We start from the raw sequence: 21,683 nt of genomic DNA, 5'->3' as shown, positions 1-21,683 counted from the left end.
ATTACTTTACATAAAAAGTAATCATGTGACGCAATTAGTTACTTTTTTAGGGAGTATCGCAATATTGTAATGCATTTCTTTTAAAAGTAACTTTCCCCAACACTGACCGTTTTGCCCTCATCCTTACTAGCTAGTTCACTTTTCCTCGAGTTTCTTTCCACCCTTTGGTTTCTTGTTTTCTAGGTCCTGTTCCACTTCTAAGGGGGCTGTAGGACGGTGCCAGAGGGAACATTATGGGCTGGCAGCACAGAGAATGCCTTGTGTTATAACTCGAACCAGACATCCAGTCTCCTTTTTATTCTCCCCCCCTCTTCTCGGACCCCCAGCGGGGCCTTCCGTTAGGATCTTCTGTGTGTTTTCTGGTAGAGTATGTGTGAATAATACTGGAATCTGTGGCTCAGGCTGTTGGGAATCACATTGCAATATGGAACCCACATGTCTTAGTGAATACGTCATCGGTGCGATATTACATAAGGCTCGGTTTGAACAATGCAATGGCACAAAGAATAGAAATGAAAACAGTTACCATTGCTTTGTTTTCTATTCTAGTCAAATTATTGTTGAAATTTTACCAAAATTGTTCCATAGTACAGTAATAGTAGCTTATCATATATTAATAGGTCTACTGTTTTCAATTGGTAGTCCTACTGTATACCCTGCAAAACATGGTATTACTGTTCAAAACACCTTGATACTTTTTTTTTTGTTTTAAACAAAAGTGGCCTATATGTTATAACATAGCATAGTAAAATGAATACATTTAGATGCTAAAAATAGCTTTTCTTAGGCCTTTTAATTAGTATAATTTACTGAATTTAGCGTTATTATAGTAAAGTAATGTTGTCTCATACACACAGATTTCTACTGAGCCCTAAGGGGACATAGTTATAGAAAAAATATGAGATATGCATTCGCTCGCAAAAACATTGAAGTATAGTTTTCCCTCCTATCTTATTTCCATATTATTTTGAGAGCGTGTGTCCTGGGAATATGTCCCTGGAATTTCCAAATGTGTAGTAACATGCCATAATATTATGAGATACAATAATGCAGCACATTAGAAAGTAGACAGGAATGAACACAACAAACAATCAGAACCATTGTCTAAAAACATGGTATTACTGTTTAAAACACCTACTTTTTTTAAAAAACAAAGTTGGTAGGCCTATGTTATAACATAGTATATTAAAATGAATACATTTAGATGCTAAAAAGACAATATTTGTAATACAAAGATTATATTTCTTAACTTTTCTTATTAATTAGTATAATTTACTGAATGTAACGATTTCCACTAAGGGGAAAAAATATGATATGTGAGGGAAAATTATAATTTTTTAATGCTTTTGCGTTGGCTTGCATATATAATGATAATACTATACTATACTAAATATAGTTTTCCCTCCTATCTCATATTATTTCCATCAAAAAAGTTTTATACTTACGAACGCAAATATCTCGAGGGAACACAAAAGTATTGAAATATAATTTTTCCTCCCTTTTCTTTTTCCCCCATCATCATGTCTACTTAGAGGCTTTGTGAATTTCCAAATGCGTAGTAACATGCCATAATATTATGAGATATAATTTTACAACACATCAGAATGAAGACAGGAATGAACACGATAAACAATCGGAACCGTCGCACACGTTCGCGTGTTTCCACACGGAACTGTTATTGTGTGTGACGCATTAACGCTGCTCCACTGTCACTACATGCGAATTATGATCTATCTCAAACTTTCAGGCATTCATCGATTATTGGATATTTACATTATTTCTTATACTTTTTAGGTACGTACTAAAAGCGCGACATAGCTCTTATGTGTTGTACATATCGGCTGGTTGGTTGTAGCTTCAGTACGTCTGCGCACTTTATTTGATTGACGTTTTTAGATGTAGACATTTATACATTAACTACAAATTATAAATACGAATACTTTGTTTTAATATGCAAGTATTTTATATATTCAATCATGTATTTAAGATATTTTTAGTATAGTTTTTTTAATGTCCTTCGGTTAAAATGGAGTCTGGGGGTTTAATCTGCTGTGATTAATGAGATTAATGGGTCTTCATCGTGTCATCTTGTTAAAATGAGTGTGAATGTTCAAGCTGCTGTAATTAAATGGGTTTCCATGCAGATGATGAATTTCTTCCGCAACCGTCTGGTGGTTTTGGGGCTGGTGTTACTGGCTACAGTGCTGCTGTATCTTCTGCTGCCCTCCATACGGCAGGGGAGCATGGAGCCATCTCTGGAGGTGCAGCAGCGGATGGGACTCATCGCCGCCTCTCCTCCGCCGCCGCCATCCAGCATCAACATCACGGTCAGGACCGGACAGCTGCCCGGGGACCCGCCGCTCTTCTTCAGGGAGGCTCTACCTGTGGATAGCGCCGGACGACAGATACTGCCCAGGTGACTTTACACCTTATAATTCAAATTTAATTCCATGGTTTATATAATAGCTGTAGTGAAATGCCTAGATAAACACATTTACGTAATAGGCCTAATTGAAAAGCTCTATTGTATAGAATATTAAATCTGGCAAGGCATTGTACCAGAATATATACATTATAGCCTGTTACTGTGATATCGCTTACTGTATAATGAATAATCAAGGTTATTTTTTAATGTGTTCCGTTACAGCTACAAATTACTTATTCAGTAAAGTAATCCAAGCACCACGATATGAAAGTAATGTAATCTGATTGCTTTTGGATTCCTTCAAGGTCACATATGTAAATAAAGTCAAGTAAAAAGCAAAATAATCAAAGTACTTTTATTTAATATTAATTAAAAATTAAAAATAGGCAGTCGTGTCTTGTTTTCCACGATACTCCTGGTTTCACAGACAAGGCTTAAGTCTAGTCCCACACTAAAATGCCTGTTTGAGCTGTTTTAACTGAAAGTAATTTGTACTGACACATCTTAAAGGGTTAGTTCACGCAAAAATAAAAATTATGTAATTTATTACTCACACTCATGACGTTCTCCACCCCTAAGACCTTCGTTCATCTTCAGAACACAAATTAAGATATTTTTGATTAAATCCGATGGCTCAGTGAGGCTTCCATAGACAACAATGGTACTTCCTCAAGATCCATAAAGGTACTAAAAACATGTTTAAATCAGTTCATTTGAGTACAGTGGTTCAATATTAATATTATAATGCGACGAGAATATTTTTGGTGCTTCAAAAAAACAACTTTTTAACAATATCTAGTGATGGGCGATTTCAAAACACTGCTTCATGAAGTTTCTGAGTTTTACGAATCAAATCAGTGGTTTGAAGTGCCAAAGTCACATGATTTCAGCAGTTTGGCGGTTTGATATGGGATCCGAATCATGATTCGACTCAAAAGATTCATAACGCTCCAAAGCAGTGTTTTGAAATCATCACTAGATATTGTTAAAAAGTCGTTTTTTTTTTTGTTTTTTTGGCCCACAAAAAATATTCTCTTCGCTTTATTATAAGGTTGAACCACTGTACTCACATGAACTGATTTAAAAATGTTTTTAATACCTTTTATGGATCTTGAGAGAGGAAGTACCATTGCTATCTATGGAGGCCTCACTGAGCTATCAGATTTAAGCAACAACATCTTAATATGTGTTCCGAAGATGAATGAAGGTCTTACAGGTGTCGAACGACATGAGGTTGAGGAATAAATTACATGATTTTCATTTTTTGGTACATTTTATAAAAGCTACTTAAATGCCCTAATTGAACTAAGGCCTAATCCTGGTAGGCTAAGCTCTGTCTGTGAAACCAGGCCTGTATCTTACAATTCATATAAAGTCAGAATTGCAAGATAAAAACTTACAATTGTGAAAAAAAGTTGCCTTTTAAGTTTTTTCTATTCTGTGCCAGAAACAAACTTCCATACCTTGCTCCATAGACTTTTGTAAAGGTGTGGTCACAATAGTGAAATTTTGCATGCAAAAAAGGTTTATTATTTTTTTGTCTGTAGAGTAGAGATGTATGAAGCACAACTCACACTGTGCATTACCAACATCAGCATGAAATGGAAATTCACAATATTTTATTTTCTAAATGCATGTTATTGATCTTATTGTGAACAATTCATCCATGCATGTTATTTTTGTTGCTGTTTTTTATATGGGAATTTTTCATCAACATTTTACATGTTCTGATGAAGCGTCAGACCTCTCTCTGGTGACGTATACCAGTCTTCTTCATTTATTTAGTCCACATAAACCCCGCCCCTTTCTTAAAATCAACTGCAAGCTCGTATTCAGATCCATCCAATCAACCAATGGATAGAACCAAATCCCTGTCCTAAATTTATTTATTTTTTTTATTTTTTTTTTCAGATAATTTTTTGGTAATCCATTTATGTCACAATATGGAAGAAAAGATCTGTCATTACTGACTTTAACAATAATGAATTGTGGTCATTTTCAAACTTGCTCAAGTCTGCAAAGAAATACTTTGATTCCATATGATCTATTATTAGGCTGAGTTTCAATAACTGTATCTTCTCTCTATCAGGCTGCAGATGGTGCTGCTTCATGGTCAGGCCTTCACCTCTAAGACCTGGGAGGAGTTGGGCACTCTCAGCTTGCTGGCCTCCAACGGGTACCAGGCCCTCGCGCTCGACCTGCCCGGTATGAGCTTTGTAAACTTATAATAATTCACTTCATTAATGTTCTTGATATGTTGTAAATTTCTCATTTATTGAATACATAAATAGAGCTGCACGATTAATCGTTAAAAGATTGCGATCTTATTCCTAAATGTCAACAGCTTCACAAACACAACCACACAGTATCATGATTTCTCTTTTACAATAATTCATATTATCACAGAATTACCGGAATAAAGTTCATAGTTTGGATGTCTACGGTAATGATCAAAATAGAGTAGATCACCTTTTTGACGCTTCAAATAAAGATTGTCAATTACATTGATACACCAGTAGGTGGCGACAAGTGACTGTTAAAAAATTAATTTGTCATTGAATCATTCATTCAAAATATTCGTCCAAAAATGTAATGAAACAAGTGAAGTCTTTATGAGTGAGTCATTGAATCATTCACTCAAACTAATAGTTATAAATAGTTAATTCAATTTAATAAAATATTTTTAAAAATATATTGTATTGTTTAGTTGTCTATTCAGAATCGTGATTTCTATTTTAAACAAAATAAATTGTGATTCTCAATTTATCCATAATCACGCAGATCACTGAACTGACTTGCTCCTCCTCAGGTTTCGGGAACTCTCCAGATTCTGAGTCGGTAAAGTCGGATCAGAGCCGCGTGGACCTGCTAAAGCGTTTTCTGGAAGCTCTGGGCGTGCGAGCGCCGGTGTTACTGAGCCCGTCTATGAGCGGCCATTACGCCCTGCCGTTCCTCCAGAGACACAGCGCCCAGCTGCACGGCTTTGTGCCCATCGCCCCCGTGGGCACCCGCGGCATCACCCCACAGCAGTACCGCGACATCCAGGTGCCGTATTTCTTTCTAATCATCTCACACTTAGGAATTCCTTGACTTGTTTTAATTCTCACTTCCTATTTATGTGACAGACTCCAACGCTGATCATATATGGGGAGTTAGACACTAACCTGGGCGCCCAATCGCATAAGAACCTGATTCAGCTGCCCCATCACAGCGTGGTGAAGCTGGTGGGAGCACGACACGCCTGTTACATGGACAAACCCCGCGAGTTCCACCGTGCTCTGCTCGACTTCCTCAGCAAGCTCGACTGAGGGACGGAACGCGTGAGAACGAGTCAAACCATCGTGTGGAAAGAGACTACTAGAAGAAGAGAGACGCGAGAAAAGAAAATGATGAACAGGACTGCTGAGTAGCTGTAAAACCAGTCCTGAAACCTAACACCACACCGGAACGTTCTATCACAAATCTATCCATCCACATCAACTCACTCCTTATAATTTCCCTGCCCGATCATCAAGAGATGAGATGTTAATATATCAAACAAACAAATCTTCTGCAGTATTACTATAGTAAAGCTTCTTTTGTAGATTGTAAGCATCTCCTTTTATTAGTTTGCCATGGATCCTTCTTGTTATTACTGTTCTTACTGTAACGGCCTGCCTGTAGGTTGTTATGGTTTCTAGTCTGAGAGATGTTCCTGAATCACAATCATCATGACTTACAGTCTGAGGTTTATTCCGTAACACTGTCGCCATGGTTTCTGGTCTGACGGGTGTTCCTGTAACACAGTTGCTATGGTTTCCAGTCTGAGATATGTTTCTGTAACTCGGTTGCCATGGTTTCTGATCTGAGGGATGTTCCTGTAACACAGTTGACATGGTTTCCTTTCTGATAGTTGTTCTGTAAACCTTTTGCCATGGTTTCCAGTCTGAGAAATGTTCCTGTTACTTAGTTGACATGGTTTCCTTTTTTGTGGGTTGTTCTCTTACCTGGTTGCCATGGTTTCCAGTCTGAGAAATGTTCCTGTAACTCAGTTGCCATGGTTTCTGATCTGAGAGATGTTCCTGTAACACAGTTGACATGGTTTCCTTTCTGAGGGTTGTTCTGTAAACCTGTTGCCACGGTTTCCAGTTTGAGAAATGTTCCTGTTACTTAGTTGCCATGGTTTCTGATCTGAGACATGTTCCTGTAACACAGTTGACATGGTTTCCTTTCTGAGGGTTGTTCTGTAAACCTGTTGCCATGGTTTCCAGTCTGAGAAATGTTCCTGTAACTCAGTTGCCATGGTTTCTGATCTGAGAGATGTTCCTGTAACACAGTTGACATGGTTTCCTTTCTGAGGGTTGTTCTGTAAACCTGTTGCCATGGTTTCCAGTTTGAGAAATGTTCCTGTAACTCAGTTGCCATGGTTTCTGGTCTGATGGGTGTTCCTGTAACATGGTTGACATGGTTTCCTTTCTGAGGGATGTTCCTGTAACACAGTTGACATGGTTTCCTTTCTGATAGTTGTTCTGTAAACCTGTTGCCATGGTTTCCAATCTGAGAAATGTTCCTGTAACTCAGTTACTGATTTGAGGGATGTTTCTGTAACACAGTTGGCATGATTTCCAGTCTGACAGTTGTTCCGATAAGAGTTGCCATGGCTCCCTTTCTGAGGGATGTTACTGAAACACAATTGTCATCATGGTTTATAGTCTGAGATTTATTCTGTAACATTGTTGCCATGGTTTCTGGTCTGACGGATGTTCTTGTAACACAGTTACCATGGTTTCCAGTCTGAGTAATGTTCCTGTAATTCATTTGCCATGGTTTCCAGTCTGGTAGTTATTTTGTAATGCTTTTGTTATGATAATCTTAGGGTTTTCCTGTAACATCTGGTTGCCATGGTTTTCAGTTTGACAGTTGTTCCTATAACACTGTTGCCATGGTTTCCAGTCTGACAGTTGCTGCAAAATCATGGTTGCCATGGTTTCCAGTCTGAGAAATGTTCCTGTAAATCAGATGCCATGGTTTCCAGACTGACAGTTGCTTCAATAACATGGTTCCCATGGCTTCTACCCTGAGGATTGTTCCTGTAACTGTTTTCTGGTCTTGTGCTGTTCCTATAATAAGGTTGCCATGGTTTCCTGTCTGAGGGTTGTTCTTATAATACGGTTTTCCTGTAACAGCAAGAGTCACATAATGCCAAAATCATTGTCATAACCCTCCATCTCAAATGCGCTTGACAGGAAACTGGAGTCTTTAATCCCGCAAGAACATCTCAGAGAAGAAAACGGTATTTCTCCTTTTCGGTTCGTATATGTTTGTTTTATCATTGAGTGAAGAGTGTTCACACCAGCAGTTGGCACATACGTACCACTGAATGTAGCATGTTAATGTGTGAATGACTCACCATATGGTTTTAGATGCTCAAAAATAGATAGAAAGGTTTCAGTATTTGATGCCTGTCATGCCTGTAAATTTAGTTTTTTATTATTAGCGGTTGTCAGATTTGTACTGGCAGTAGTCCTCGCAATAAAAGAGAATTTACTGAGACTGCCGAGGAAAAAAAAGGTGTTCATTAAATGATAGCGGTATTACATACCTAGACCTAAAAATGTATGTGTTCATTTCATATTTATTATTTATTGCTTAAATCTTCTACATGACACAAATTGTAATATGTGTGGTATTTATGTGCTGTGGTCTTTTTTTATTATTTTCTTTTTTTTTATAGCTTGTAAATATGAATATGTTGTAGAGGACAGTGAGGCACCTCTGACCTGTGAATATTTCTGACATCCCAAATCTTAAACCTGAAGGGATTTGTCATTGGGACTGAATTCAGATTCCTGTGTGCATGGTACTGTAGAACCATCAAACATGCTTTTGTTCAGTGCAAAATAAAATTCATTAACATTCATGTTTTGCTTTTGTGATTTAATGGATACCAGATACATCCAAAAATCGTAAGTTGTCTGTCATCTGTAATGTAGTTAAAACCACTCCATTTTAGCAGGCTTATTCATGGGAATGCTATTAGGGCTTCAATGTTCAAGTGCACTAAATCAAGTCAAACCCTTGCTAAATTCAGTACTGCATACTAGCATACTACTTTTACTATTTCTTCCATTGAAAGAAATGGTAAAAGTTGTAGTAGTAGTATACTAGTATGCGGATCCGAATTCAGCACCTGTGTCTGAAATTGAATACTTTCCCACTATATAGTATGCGAAAAGCAGTATGCCAACAGAGTAATATGTCCAGTTTCATAGTATTCAAAAAACAGTAGGCGAAAAGTACCCAGATCACCTACTACCAACAAGATTCTGAAGTGTGCATCCACTGGACACTTTACTATCCCATGAGGCCCCAGGAGAGGATTTATGAATGGCAGTGAAGCGATGCAACTGCTGGTAGGTCACATGACCGTAACAACATGGCTGATAGTACGTCTGGACATATTAGGCCCTGTCCCAAATGGCACACTTCATGTGCACTTTCGTTTTTTTTAAAGAAAAAGTACGTTCTGTATAGTATGGATATGAGTATGGCCCTGTCCCATATGCCACCCTAAACCCTCAAGGTCTTCCTCTGAGTCCGCGCTTTCATGACATAATGCCGTTTTGACTTCCGGGTAAATTCCTCTGCGTAGCTCACAGGCCCTGTCCCAAATGGCACGTTTCATGTGGACTTACAATGGCCGCTGCGTGCGCAAGTCTGTTAAGTCCACAAGACCGTAGGGTGTCCCATTCGTCATTTAAGCTTAAAGAAGGGTGCTCGTGAGGGCCCCCTTTGCGGCTGCCATGCGCCCTCAATGCGCACTTCTGCTGAGCCCGCAAGACTGTGGCCCTGTCCCAAATGGCACCCTAAACCCTCACAGTCCTGCTCTGAGTCCGCACTTTCATGACGTAATGCCACTTTGACTGCCGGGTAAAGTCCACTCGCAGTCTTGCGGGCTCAGCAGAAGTGCACATCGAGGGTGCATAGCAGCCGCAAAGGGGGGCCCTCACAAGCACTTTTCTTTAAGCTTAAAGGAACACTCCACTTTTTTTGAAAATAGGCTCATTTTCCAACTCCACTAGAGTTAAACAGTTGAATTTTTGCGTTTTCGAATCCATTCAGCTGATCTCCGGGTCTGGCGGTACCACTTTTAGCATAGCTTAGCATAGTTCATTGAATCTGATTAGACAATTAGCATCTCGCTCAAAATATCATTGCGTAATATCATTGTTCCTGCTGCACCCATGGTACGGCAGCAAAGTTCCTTGATTATTACGTCGGAATGAGAATATAGTTCCTAGACATATCGGCCTAGAAATCGCAACTTTTCATTTTCCGTCGGTCTTAGTACACGATGTAACTACAGAAGAGTCAAGTTTTAAGTAGGACAAATATCAAAACTCTTTGGTCATTTTTGAGCGAGATGCTAACGGTCTAATCAGATTCAATGAACTATGCTAAGCTATGCTAAAAGTGGTACCGCCAGACCCGGAGATCGGCTGGATGTATTCGAAAATGGTAAAACTCAACTGTTTAACTCTAGAGGAGTAGGAAAATTAGCCTATTTTCAAAAAAAGTGGTGTTACTTTAAGCTTAAAGAAGAGTGATCGTGAGCTGTTATGGGCCCTCGATGTGCACTTCTGCTGAGCCCGCAAGACTGCGAGTGGACTTTACCCGGCAGTCAAAGTGGCATTACGTCATGAAAGTGTGGACTCAGAGCAGGACTGTGAGGGTTTAGGGTGCCATTTGGGACAGGGCCACAGTCTTGCGGGCTCAGCAGAAGTGCGCATTGAGAGTGCATAGCAGCCGTAAAGGGGACTTGGGTAAAGTTGGTTTTATATTCGCACATTCGGACATCCGTATTCAATAGCCTTGTTAATCACACTACATTGGACATTCAGTGGACATTCACAAGTAAATATGACATTAAAACAATACTTCCCTATTTTGATCGACTGTGAAAAATGTTGTAAGTTGACAATCGTTGGTTGTCAATATCATGTCACTGCTTAAAATTCGCAAACATTAATTTATTGCACATTTATTGGAAAGTCTGAATTTATCAGAAGTCCGAATGTGCGAATATAAAACCAACTTTACCCAAGTGTAAAGGGGGTGCTCACAAGCATGATGCTAACGGTCTAATCAGATTCAATGAACTATGCTAAGCTATGCTAAAAGTGGTACTGCCAGACCCGGAGATCAGCTGAATGGATTCGAAAATGGTAAAATTCAACTGTTCAACTCTCAAAAATGTAAAAATTCAACTCTCTAGGAGAGTTGGAAAATTAGCCTATTTTCAAAAAAAGTGTAGTGTTCCTTTAAATGACGAATGGGACACCCCACGGTCTTGTGTACAGTCATGCAGCGGCCATTGTAAGTCCACAAGACCGAAAGTGCACATGAAGTGTGCCATTTGGGACAGGGCCTGTGAGCTACGCAGAGGAATTTACCCGGCAGTCAAAGCTGCATTACGTCGTGAAAGTGCGGACTCAGAGGAAGACCGTGAAGGTTTATGGTGCCATTTGGTACAGGGCCTAACTCATATCCATACTATACAGAACATACTTTTTTAGCTATTCAGTATGTGTTTTGGACGCAGGAAAAGTTTATCAAATGCAAATAAATAAATAAGAAGTACAGTAGTGATTTCTGGTTACACATGTTAAATATAATAAATATAGTTTCAGTGAACTTCAAAAAAATAAAAAGGGAAATGGTAAAAATTAAGCTAAAATTAAAAGGAAAATATTAAAATAGCTTATATAACAAATATAGGTCATCATAAAATATAATTTAGTGGCTTTTTACACGTGTTTTGTTTTTACTTTGTGTTTGTGTTTCGTATATTCCTGTTTTGACCACGTGTGCGCCTTGAGTGCGGGCGTGACCAGGCGGAATCGAATGATGCAGACGTCATCACGCCACCATGCGTCTTTCTTCGGGAAAATGGCTGCTGTGTACATGATGCGAAACTGAATGGACGGAAAACAGACCAAAATTCCTAAAATTCCCCCCTCTTCCCTCCTCTATATCCCGCTCCGCTTTCATGCACATGCGTTTACGTTAAAACGAACCCGATTTTAACCTAGTGAGAAGAACTAGGATGATAATATGACCCAGAAAAAGAAGAAGCGAGTGAATCGCAGTTTGTTGCTGGCGAAGAAAATCATCATCAAGGATGGAGGAACGGTGAGTGTCTGCTGGATTTAACCACAACAAACACGTAGACACGAAGATTTAGATCTTAAGTAGACATATACATAACTATTTTGTTAATGTTTGAAAGAGTGATGTTTTTGGTATATTCTGGAGGATTGTAACTTCAAATCTGTCATTCATCATGGCTGTAAACATCAGCGTTTACTTCCTGTAATTACCAATAAATCAAATCTGCACGCATAGGCCTAAATATTAAGATTAACGTTTTAAATCATTATATACGTGATAATATCAGTGTTTAGATGGTTATATGACACATTAAGGGTGTTTAAAGCTGTCCAGCTCATCTGTCATGACTGCAAATAAAATAATGTCTTTAGTTTTTATCACAAAACACATATATACGAAAATGATTAATTTATATAATTAACTTATGATAAAAAAAAATAAAAAAAAAAGTAGTACAAAAATGTTGTATTGCTAGCCTTAGATTTACCATTTTTTTTGCGTGGTACCATCCCATGTTAATTTTATGCTGTTCTTTGAGGTAAATAACATGGTAAGTTAGATGAATATGGTAATCAATCAACATCATCATATAAATCAAACCACAATGTTATTGTCATAGTACCGCCACAGTATTATTTATAAGGGTAGAAATGTGAAACTTCATATTTGTAATTTCATTTTAGTCTGAATCTGATATCTGAATGTATTTGTCATGAAGTGTATATATTGAAAGTGTTATTTTAGTATTTATTTTTATACTATTAAAATATTTATTATTGTTTTGAATTAGCCTTTTACATTTTCAGTTTTCTTTTTTTAGTTTTAGTTTCAGTTTTAGTAATTTTGCTATGCCCTTTTGTTATTTTATTTCACTTTGATTTAATAATTTTAGTACTTCAGCTTAAAGGTGCTGTAATTTTTTTTGACTGTACTAAAGCATAAAAATAACATAATATGTTTGCAGAGATTTAGAAAACATGTTAAATTCGCATACTCATTTCTCTGGAATGCTACACTTTGAAATGTGCATTCCATGTCGGAATATCTGTTTTTGTTTTGGACTCTGTGATCAGTTTACCCAATAGTATTTCGACACCCTGGGTTGCCAGTTGGCGAAAAACATAGCGTATTGTAGCCATGGAAGCCAGCAAGTGAACTAGGTCAGATATCGCAGATTCTGCCAAAAAAGCCTCGCCATCCATCTAAAAATGTTTATGAACAGTAGCATACTCATCATCTTCTCGTTTTACATTGTCAATTGCGCTTGCTTATGTTGCATGTCCTTAATCTGACTTGGGTAAAGTTGGTTTTATATTCGCACATTCAGACTTCTGATAAATTCAGACTTCTGATAAATTCAGACTTCTGATAAATTCAGACTTCTGATAAATTCAGACTTTCCAATAAATGTGCAATAAATTAATGTTTGTGAATTTTAAGCAGCGACATGATATTGACAACCAACGATTGCCAACTTACAACATTTTTCACAGTCGATCAAAATAGGCACGTATAGTTTTAATGGCATATTTACTTGTGAATGTCCACTGAATGTCCAATGTAGTGTGATTAACAAGGCTATTGAATACGGATGTCCAAATGTGCGAATATAAAGCCAACTTTACCCAAGTCTCAATCTGGCAATGCGCATGTGCGTCGAGTCTGAGGAGGAGGGGGCGGGAGAAACAACCCTCTCCAAATATTTTGAATTTGGACTGCAGAATTTCAAACACTAGCTGTCAATATTACATACCACACCTTAAAACTTGTTTGACTTCAGTTGGTTGCCAAAGCAGCATTTCTATTTTTCATTGAAGTTTTTCAATCTAATATTTATATATTTTTTATTTCCACTTAATTTCAATTACTGAAAACCGTTTTAGATTTACATGACACTGTTTTCAACTAAAAATGGAAAACTTTTTATGACTTTCGGCCATTTACACAACAACAGCGTTTTTGGGGCCTGAAAACGCAAACGTTTGAAAACTGGTTTCAGAGAGAAAGTTTATTTATACATTATCATCTCTGTGTAAACTACAAAAACGCGAACTTGTGAAAACGGTTACGTCATGCGCATGCATGTTACACGTTCAGTCTATAGGCACATAGTGTTTCTTTACAGAGTAACATCGCCATCTACTGGCCTGGCATGAATAATACAGCATTTTTTAGTCGTTTTTGCTGATCCCTGTGAACGGGGATCATTTTAACAACGTTGCTGTCTGTACGTGAAAAACGCAAAGAAAAAACTCTTCAGTTTTTCGTACATCGATGTTGTGTAAATGTAACCTTACAATACTGCCTGAAAAAGCCAATTCTTTACAAATAGGCCCTTGATCAAAAAAATGTGTCTGAAATGCTTAAAAACACAAATGATGGCAGAAATGTATAAGTTTTTGTCTTGTTTACTGGCTGTCAAGATCAGTTTTGTTTGGTTTTTATTTTTAAAAAATTGTAGACTGCTTTTTTTTATTTCAGAAATTTTAAATTTAAATATAAAATAATAATAAATTTTTTTTTTTTAAATAAATACAGCAACGGGGATCGTTTTGACAATGTTGCTGTCTGTATGCTGCTGTCTGTCAATGTCTGTATGCGACATATGCAAAGGAAAAACTTTTCAGTACGTCCTTTTTGGATAAGTTTTATCTTGCCTACAGCAGCCAGAATCAGCAGTGGTTGGCACCTTAAAAAATTGCATAAAAGTCTTACTCTGGTTTGAGGGATTAGGCCACAAACAGCCCTTATCTGTTGTAAAAAACAAACTGCAGCTTTAAGGATGTGTAATAATGCTCTTTGATTTCTTCACATGTTCTTCACCTCTGGTTCTTCTCTCTCCAGCCTCAGGGCTTCGGTTCCCCCAGCGTTTATCATGCCGTTATCGTCATATTTCTGGAGTTCTTCGCTTGGGGTTTGCTCACAGCACCTACTTTAGGAGTAAGTCGCGTTGTTTTAAACAGAAATTAGATTGTTTTTGTATGAAGAAAAACATCTTAATGGAAGCAAGATTTCATTTTCATATCAAGTGACTTACTGTCGTGTTTAGAAACCCTTTGTATGCCCCTGTTATTATATTGTGTAACATGATCATGTACAAAAGTTCAAAATACACTTGCATTGGCGTCATAACTGATGTTGTTTTGTGTCATGTGACTGCAGGCTCTTCATGAAACATTCCCGAAACACACGTTTCTCATGAATGGCTTGATTCAGGGAGTTAAGGTATCATCTTTAATGTCTTCCTGTATGAGACCTATTAGAGTCGAGTTCATAATTCATCAACTGATGCTTTTGTTGGCAGGGTCTGCTGTCGTTTCTAAGCGCTCCTCTGATTGGTGCTCTGTCAGACGTGTGGGGAAGGAAGTCCTTTCTCTTACTCACAGTGTTCTTCACGTGTGCTCCAATTCCTTTAATGAAGATCAGCCCATGGTTTGTTATGTTTCTTTTTTTGGACACAAAACAAAATATTTTGTATACTTTACGATAAGGTCTCATTTGTTCACGCATTAGCTAATATGATCTAACAATTAACAAAAAATTTTTGTTAAAATACAATTGTTCATTGTTTGTTCATGTTACAAGCATTCCTCTTGTGTTTCAGGTGGTACTTTGCCGTTATCTCTGTATCTGGAGTGTTTGCCGTTACCTTCTCGGTTATATTCGCCTATGTGGCCGACATCACTCAAGAGCATGAGCGCAGTATGGCTTACGGCATGGTGCGTATAACCCATCAACACGTCATCATCTCTCTTCACGCCCCTCTATCTTTCACTAAACCTGTCTGTGCCTTTTTCAAAAGGTCTCTGCCACGTTTGCGGCAAGTCTCGTGATCAGCCCGGCCATCGGCGCGTATCTGAGTCAGGTTTATGGAGACACTCTGGTAGTGGTTCTGGCTTCTGCCATCGCTATGCTGGACATCTGCTTTATCCTAGTGGCCGTGCCCGAGTCACTTCCAGAAAAGATGAGGCCAGCGTCTTGGGGCGCCCCCATCTCTTGGGAACAAGCTGACCCTTTTGCTGTGAGTAGTTTTAACTCTTTGAACTTGTTTGGTACACTAATATCAGTTTGTTTCACAGTGTTAAATGCACTGCAAATGCAGTAACTTCAGCATTAATGTTGCTGTAAATGTTTATTTTAAAAAGGGAGAATGGCACAACACCCTCCATATCCTGTGTGGTTTTCAATAGGGAAGTTTTTTTTTTTTGCACCCATTTCATCCCCCACACTTTGAGGTGTTGACATAATGGATTTTTTGAAAGCTGCATCATATCTGTACGCTGCTTGCGCATGTCATATATGGAAGTTTCACACGTGGTTTGTTCTGAAGAGTTCCTGCGAAGCCTGTTAAAGTTTCCACCACATTATTCTTGGTTTTGATTGGTTAATGTGTTCCTGTAAATTTTAGAAGACACACGTGAGAGGCTGTTAAATGTGGTTTCAAAGCACACTGATGAATGCAAATCGAACAGTCTCAAGCTGTATTAGTACAGCACGTGTCAATACATGGTTGCAATACCTTTACAAAAAGGGATGGATTGATATTAAAATCCTACCTGATGCGGATTTTTATAATTATTTTTTAGGCCAATAAACTGATAAATGGCTGATATTACACTTAAAACTAAAATCAGTCATTTAAAATGCATTATAATAGTATTCTAAAGGAATACATTTGCAGTGTTAAATAATTTAAATATAATTTTTAAATATTAATTTTAAATAGGCATTAGATTTAAAAATCGGAGTAATGAGCATGTACAATAAAAAAAATCACTTCACACACAGTTTGGTTGTAAACAGTAATCTGTTTCTGTCTACAGTCTCTAAGAAAGGTGGGTCAAGACTCGACAGTTCTGCTCATCTGTATAACAGTGTTCCTGTCATATCTGCCCGAAGCTGGACAATACTCTAGCTTCTTCCTGTATCTGCAACAGGTTCGTCAACAGAGAGATTTCGTTTATCTCTGTGGTTAATCTTTAACTCCGTTACTAATTAGTTGTGTTTAGTGGGTCAAGTCTGTTTTATTGAAATCCTGATAACGAACAGGGTCGTAAAGTTTTATCCTCTTATCCAGATAATGGGATTTTCACCTGAAAGTGTTGCAGCTTTCATCGCTGTTCTAGGATTGCTGTCTATTGTTGCACAGGTCAGTAAGATACATGATAAGAAATGATTTTAAAATATTTTTACTTCTTCGTTTTATAGTAGGGATGATATTGAATGTGATTTTTTTTCTTTTCTTTTCTCCTGTAGACTGTAGTATTAAGTTTACTCATGCGTTCCATCGGGAACAAGAATACAATTTTGCTGGGCCTGGGATTTCAGATTCTGCAACTCGCTTGGTATGGGTTCGGATCTGAGCCATGGTAAGACCAAAAGCCTAATGTGATAAAATATAAAATTGAAACATTTAAAATAAGTCATATTTTTTTTTGTGAATAATGGCATTAATGATGGCCTTTTTCATTTTTAGTTAAACTGTTGCTTTAAGAATAATGTCAACTGTTAATGATTCTTTACTAATGAATGTCCAATCCATCGTTCCTAACTTCCAGGATGATGTGGGCAGCTGGAGCCGTTGCCGCCATGTCTAGTATCACTTTCCCTGCTGTAAGTGCCCTGATTTCCCGCACAGCCGATCCGGATCAACAAGGTAGGTGTTCTTGAATTGAAGTTACATATGCAGGTTTATTCTTTAGGGTCGACTGCTAAAGCTCTTGTTTCTGTAGGCGTGGGTCAGGGTATGGTTACGGGAATCCGTGGGCTGTGTAATGGTTTGGGTCCGGCCCTCTACGGTTTCATCTTCTACATATTTCATGTCGAGTTGGACCAAGTTCCAGAGAAAGACCCGGATATACGGCATCACCCTGATCACCGCCAACAGGTATATTACCGCACGTCATTGCATTTAACTGAACTATGTTGAAAGATGTTTATGTTGTTTTCAGGTTTGTTTTAATAGCTAGTTTTTTATAATAGATGCTATAGTTAAAATGCAGAAGTCCATAGCAGCTAAACAACACTCAAGTATAAAATACTTGTCAACAATTTTTCGTGGCATTGCATGATTTTCATAATTCTCTGAAAAAAGGATGGATACCTGAATGAATTGCCATTAAAAACAAAACCTAGCCTCCGCAAGTCAACAGAATACATTAGTTTTAAATCAAATTTTTTGTTGTTAATTGTTGTTCGTAAGAATTGAAGCATAACCAATTTGTGTAAATTCTTTGTAAATATGAATCATTTTTGTTATTCTCTGAAAAAAAGTTAAATGCCTGAAAAAAACAATCCAAGCAGAATGAGTTTGTTGTTAATTGTTCGTAGAACCATTTGTAAAAATTTGAGTAGAACCAATTTGTCAAAATTGCCTATTTTTCATTGTTCTCTAAAAAATATTTGGATACTTGAAGGAATTGTGCAGTATCAATTTGTAGGGATGCACCGATACCATGTATCAGTATCGGGCCCGATACCAAGCTCATGTACATGTACTCGTACTCGTAAAAATACCCCCGAAACCAAAGACCAATACCTCACGTGACGTAACTGACAGAATTTTCCGTGCACAGAGACACCGGTAACAGCAGCAGAAACAATGTCAGCCTCAGAAGTGTGAACATACTTTAAAATTAATGATGACAACCCACACATTGCGAACTGCATGCAAATCCCGCAGAATGACAGACCAGAAGCGCTCTCTCTCTCCTTCTTGCGCGCGATCCCCGTTCTCTCTGACAGCACGCAATCAGTTCTCCATGCGCCTGAATGGCCAAATGCACAAATAGTTGTCAGAATGTCCATTGTGTGGAGTATCTCATGTAAATACTTATGGCTTAAGTGGACACAAACGGGTGGGTAAAAACAGGATATGTGTCAGTATATTACATGCATGGATTCGATCTTAAAGGGAGAGTAGCCTAATTAAATATTTGTCTGTCATTAATGTTAATAAAACAACAAAAGATGTTAAATGAAAAATATATATATAATATAGTGAAATAAAAATTTTCATATCATGGTCATATTCCACCATGGGAAATCTGGTTGTGTTTACATTGGTTCACAGTGTTATGTTATAAACATTTCTTCTGTAATATTTGTTTAGCACTTTTTGAAATGCAGGTTAAAAAAAGACTTGATTTTTTTATTATGACTTTAATAATTATGCGCTTTGAAGGTTATTGGACATTGTGAAATTTGTGCTTTAAGTTTGTGACAAGCACATAAAAATTACTTTTTTTCATTGGAGTAATAAAAAAGTAGCTGTCCTGCATTCCTTAGTCTCACTGTGTTGTGCTTGGAAAACTGCAACATCACAAAAAAAAGAAAAAAGAAATTAATAAATGTATAGGCATCGGTATTGGCGAGTACCAGAAAAAAAGTATCAGTACTCGTACTCGGTCCTTAAAAATGGCATCGGTGCATCCCTATCAATTTGTATAAATTGCTCGTAAAACCATTCTTAAGAAGTAAAGAAGAATAAATAGTTTGTAAAACTTCAAGGATTCAAGCTGAACAAATTTGTGTAAATTGTTTTATAAATCTATTCTTAAGTTAAGAGAAAAACATTTAAATAGTTTGTGAAACTATTTGCAAGAATTCAAGCAAAACACGTTGTTAATTGTTCATATAACCGTTCATAAGAATTTAAGCAGAAACAATTTGTGCGAAATGTAAAAAACTGCATATTTAAAAAAAAAAAAAATATTTGGATACTTGAAGGAACTGTGGAATACCAATTTGTGTAAATCCGTTCTTAAGAATTAAATAGTTCATAAATCTATTTGCAATAATTTAAGAAGAACAAATCTGTGTAAATCGTCAGTAAAACTGCAAAAAATTTGCTATCCAAACAATTCATACTCATTCTAGCCTCAACATGTGAAAATGAGTGAATCGTCACAGTATTTTATACACAGTGTGAAAGAGTTCATAGAGATGCATTTTCAAAAGTCATTGTTCATATTCATGTTACAAACATTTGTGTGTAAATAGCACGTTTTGGGAAAAGGTCTTGACTTTGTGTTAACTGTGTTCCCCTCACAGAGTGCAATAATCCCAGGGCCGCCGTTCCTCTTCGGCGCATGTTCTGTGCTGCTGGCTCTCCTGGTGGCTCTTTTCATTCCCGAACACCCCCATATTGGCACTCGTGCGGGCAGCTGGAAGAAGCCCACATCACCCCACGGGCACCCGCACAGTCCCCACCCACCCGGAGAGGCCAAAGAGCCCCTCCTACAGGACACTAACGTGTGATTGGGAGTTTTGATGTGGCTGTATTGGCCACGCCCCCTTACATTGACAAACGAACTGCGCATGGAGGCTGTTGTCATTTATTGAAACGTAAAGCTATATATCGGAGGCACGCTCAGTCTTGCACCTAGAGCTCTACCTTCCTGCAGAGTTTTGAACTCGCTAATTAAGTGAAAATTACAGACAGGTGTGTGAACTCTGCTGGAAGGAAAGTCTCAATGATTGAGACTGGGTGTCCCTGCTGTATCATGAATAGAGCACCACTTTTTAAAAGAAATGTATATAGAAGAACATATATTTAACGATGGTTCTGTCCAAAGGCACTATTGCAATGGCTTGTATTTATTCTTTTTATTATTATTATTTTTTTGCCTTTTTCTTTTCTTTTTATGTTGCTCTTTTTTTCCGACTGTCTAGTTTCTTCATTACCATAGCTCACTCAGGGACATTAACCCGGTCAGGAATGTTTCCGAACACAGTGTGTTCCCCTTATCAGAAGGGCCTAGCGAGAACATCCTTGCATACATACAAACAACAGGCTTCATTCGTGAAACTCAAGCGGATCGAATTTGTACAAATCGCTTGTAAAGCTATTCGCAAGAATTCACAAACTTATGTTACTTGTTCGTAAAAATTTAAAACGGATAAACAATGGTGTCAATCATTTCCTAAATCTATTTGCAAGAATTTGTGTAGAAAGTCATTCGTAAAACCATTCGTAAGAATTTCAGCTTTTTAGAGTTTGTGTAAATCGTTCGTAAGATTTTGAGTGGAACAGATTGGTAAATAATTCATAAATCTAATTACAAAATTTGAGTCGTAAAATCATTTGTAAGAATTCATGCTGAACGAATCGTCCGTATAACCATTCATAGGAATTGGAGTTGAATGATGTAAATTGTTTGTAAAACTCTTTACGAGACCATTTTGTTTGTATAAGAATTTAAGCAGAGCGAATTTCTGTAAAACTTTTGTTGGAATTCATGAAATTCGCTTGTTGTTCTTGAGGCCCGGTGACCTTTTTTAGGGAACATAACACATAATTGTACGGATTTCCAAGTGAATGGCCTTAACCGAGTTCAGTTTCAGACATTGACAAACAAACGTTGCATTGGAATGATTGTGGTACGGCTTCAGAGTTCCTTTTTTGTTTGTTGTTTATGTTTAAGCTGATGCCTGTTTTCTTTATACCACTTAGAATCAATGGTGCCTTCCCCAGCTTAAATTGTGTTGTTGATGGGAACTGGTGAATTTAAGTGATGCTTGAAATTTCCAATTGCGAGATCTGATCAGCGTCAGCCTTTCTTGTACAATTGAGCGAGTTGAGTTTCAGAAAACAACGGTAGAGCTGACTCTAAACCAATAGTGAAACTGAAATACATGGCGTGTCATATGTCTGGATTCGCTTTGGCCTTGTGTAGAATCATTCTTTTACAAAAATATGTACGTTTACGCAAAACACTTCGTAAATGCCAACTGACAAAGTAACATTTGAGAAAAAAGGAGGTGAAATTTGCCAGTGGCCTTTCTATATTTTTGGTTTTCATAGAGACAAGATGAATGGCTTGTTTTAAGATACATTTGACCAAATTTATATTTTATTGACGTAAGACAGATGAGTTCATCTGTAATATTAGTTGTGTGCTTTGGATATTTATGAGATGATTTCCTGTAATATATTCTCTTCGTCTCAGAATACTGTGTGCTTTTTTTTTTTAATGTTCTGTGGTTTTGTTGTCGTCATTATAAATTTTAACATGGTGTATTGTTTTTTTGACCGACCAATATGTAAATATGTCACAAAGTATCTAAACATGCTTTACAATAAAAGTTAAATATTTTGCTGTATGAG

The 21,683-nt window shown here is 37.5% G+C and overlaps 2 protein-coding genes across 2 annotated transcripts; both read left to right on the top strand.

Moving 5' to 3' along the window:
• Window positions 1-1,659: 1,659 nt before the first annotated feature.
• abhd14a (abhydrolase domain containing 14A) lies at window positions 1,660-8,305 on the top strand. The gene is made up of 5 exons (XM_067398792.1): window positions 1,660-1,794; window positions 2,145-2,416; window positions 4,515-4,630; window positions 5,235-5,470; window positions 5,551-8,305. Exons 2-5 carry the CDS (start codon window positions 2,145-2,147, stop codon window positions 5,731-5,733), a joined length of 807 nt encoding a protein of 268 aa, XP_067254893.1. The 5' UTR covers window positions 1,660-1,794; the 3' UTR covers window positions 5,734-8,305.
• A 2,515-nt stretch (window positions 8,306-10,820) lies between these two features.
• Window positions 10,821-21,673, top strand: mfsd14a1 (major facilitator superfamily domain containing 14A 1). Its single transcript, XM_067396430.1, has 12 exons — window positions 10,821-11,596; window positions 14,420-14,515; window positions 14,738-14,800; window positions 14,880-15,007; window positions 15,180-15,294; window positions 15,378-15,596; window positions 16,399-16,512; window positions 16,653-16,724; window positions 16,832-16,944; window positions 17,134-17,231; window positions 17,308-17,462; window positions 19,628-21,673. The coding sequence occupies exons 1-12, from the start codon at window positions 11,519-11,521 to the stop codon at window positions 19,832-19,834; spliced, it is 1,458 nt and encodes a 485-aa protein (XP_067252531.1). The 5' UTR covers window positions 10,821-11,518; the 3' UTR covers window positions 19,835-21,673.
• Window positions 21,674-21,683: the final 10 nt, after the last annotated feature.

The sequence above is a fragment of the Chanodichthys erythropterus genome, chromosome 10, assembly GCF_024489055.1.
Source record: "Chanodichthys erythropterus isolate Z2021 chromosome 10, ASM2448905v1, whole genome shotgun sequence".
Classification (NCBI taxonomy): Eukaryota; Metazoa; Chordata; class Actinopteri; order Cypriniformes; family Xenocyprididae; genus Chanodichthys; species Chanodichthys erythropterus.
Note: the sequence above shows the minus strand (reverse complement) of the source record. Positions and strands in the feature narration are given on the sequence as shown.

Excerpts from the sequence above, each read along its gene's own strand:
- abhd14a (XM_067398792.1), top strand. The coding sequence starts at position 2,145 with ATGATGAATTTCTTCCGCAACCGTCTGGTGGTTTTGGGGCTGGTGTTA. Across the intron at positions 4,631-5,234 it reads CCTCGCGCTCGACCTGCCCG|GTTTCGGGAACTCTCCAGAT; the intron begins GTATGAGCTTTG and ends GCTCCTCCTCAG. Across the intron at positions 5,471-5,550 it reads AGCAGTACCGCGACATCCAG|ACTCCAACGCTGATCATATA; the intron begins GTGCCGTATTTC and ends TTTATGTGACAG.
- mfsd14a1 (XM_067396430.1), top strand. The coding sequence starts at position 11,519 with ATGACCCAGAAAAAGAAGAAGCGAGTGAATCGCAGTTTGTTGCTGGCG. Across the intron at positions 11,597-14,419 it reads TCATCAAGGATGGAGGAACG|CCTCAGGGCTTCGGTTCCCC; the intron begins GTGAGTGTCTGC and ends TTCTCTCTCCAG. Across the intron at positions 17,232-17,307 it reads AGCCGATCCGGATCAACAAG|GCGTGGGTCAGGGTATGGTT; the intron begins GTAGGTGTTCTT and ends TTGTTTCTGTAG.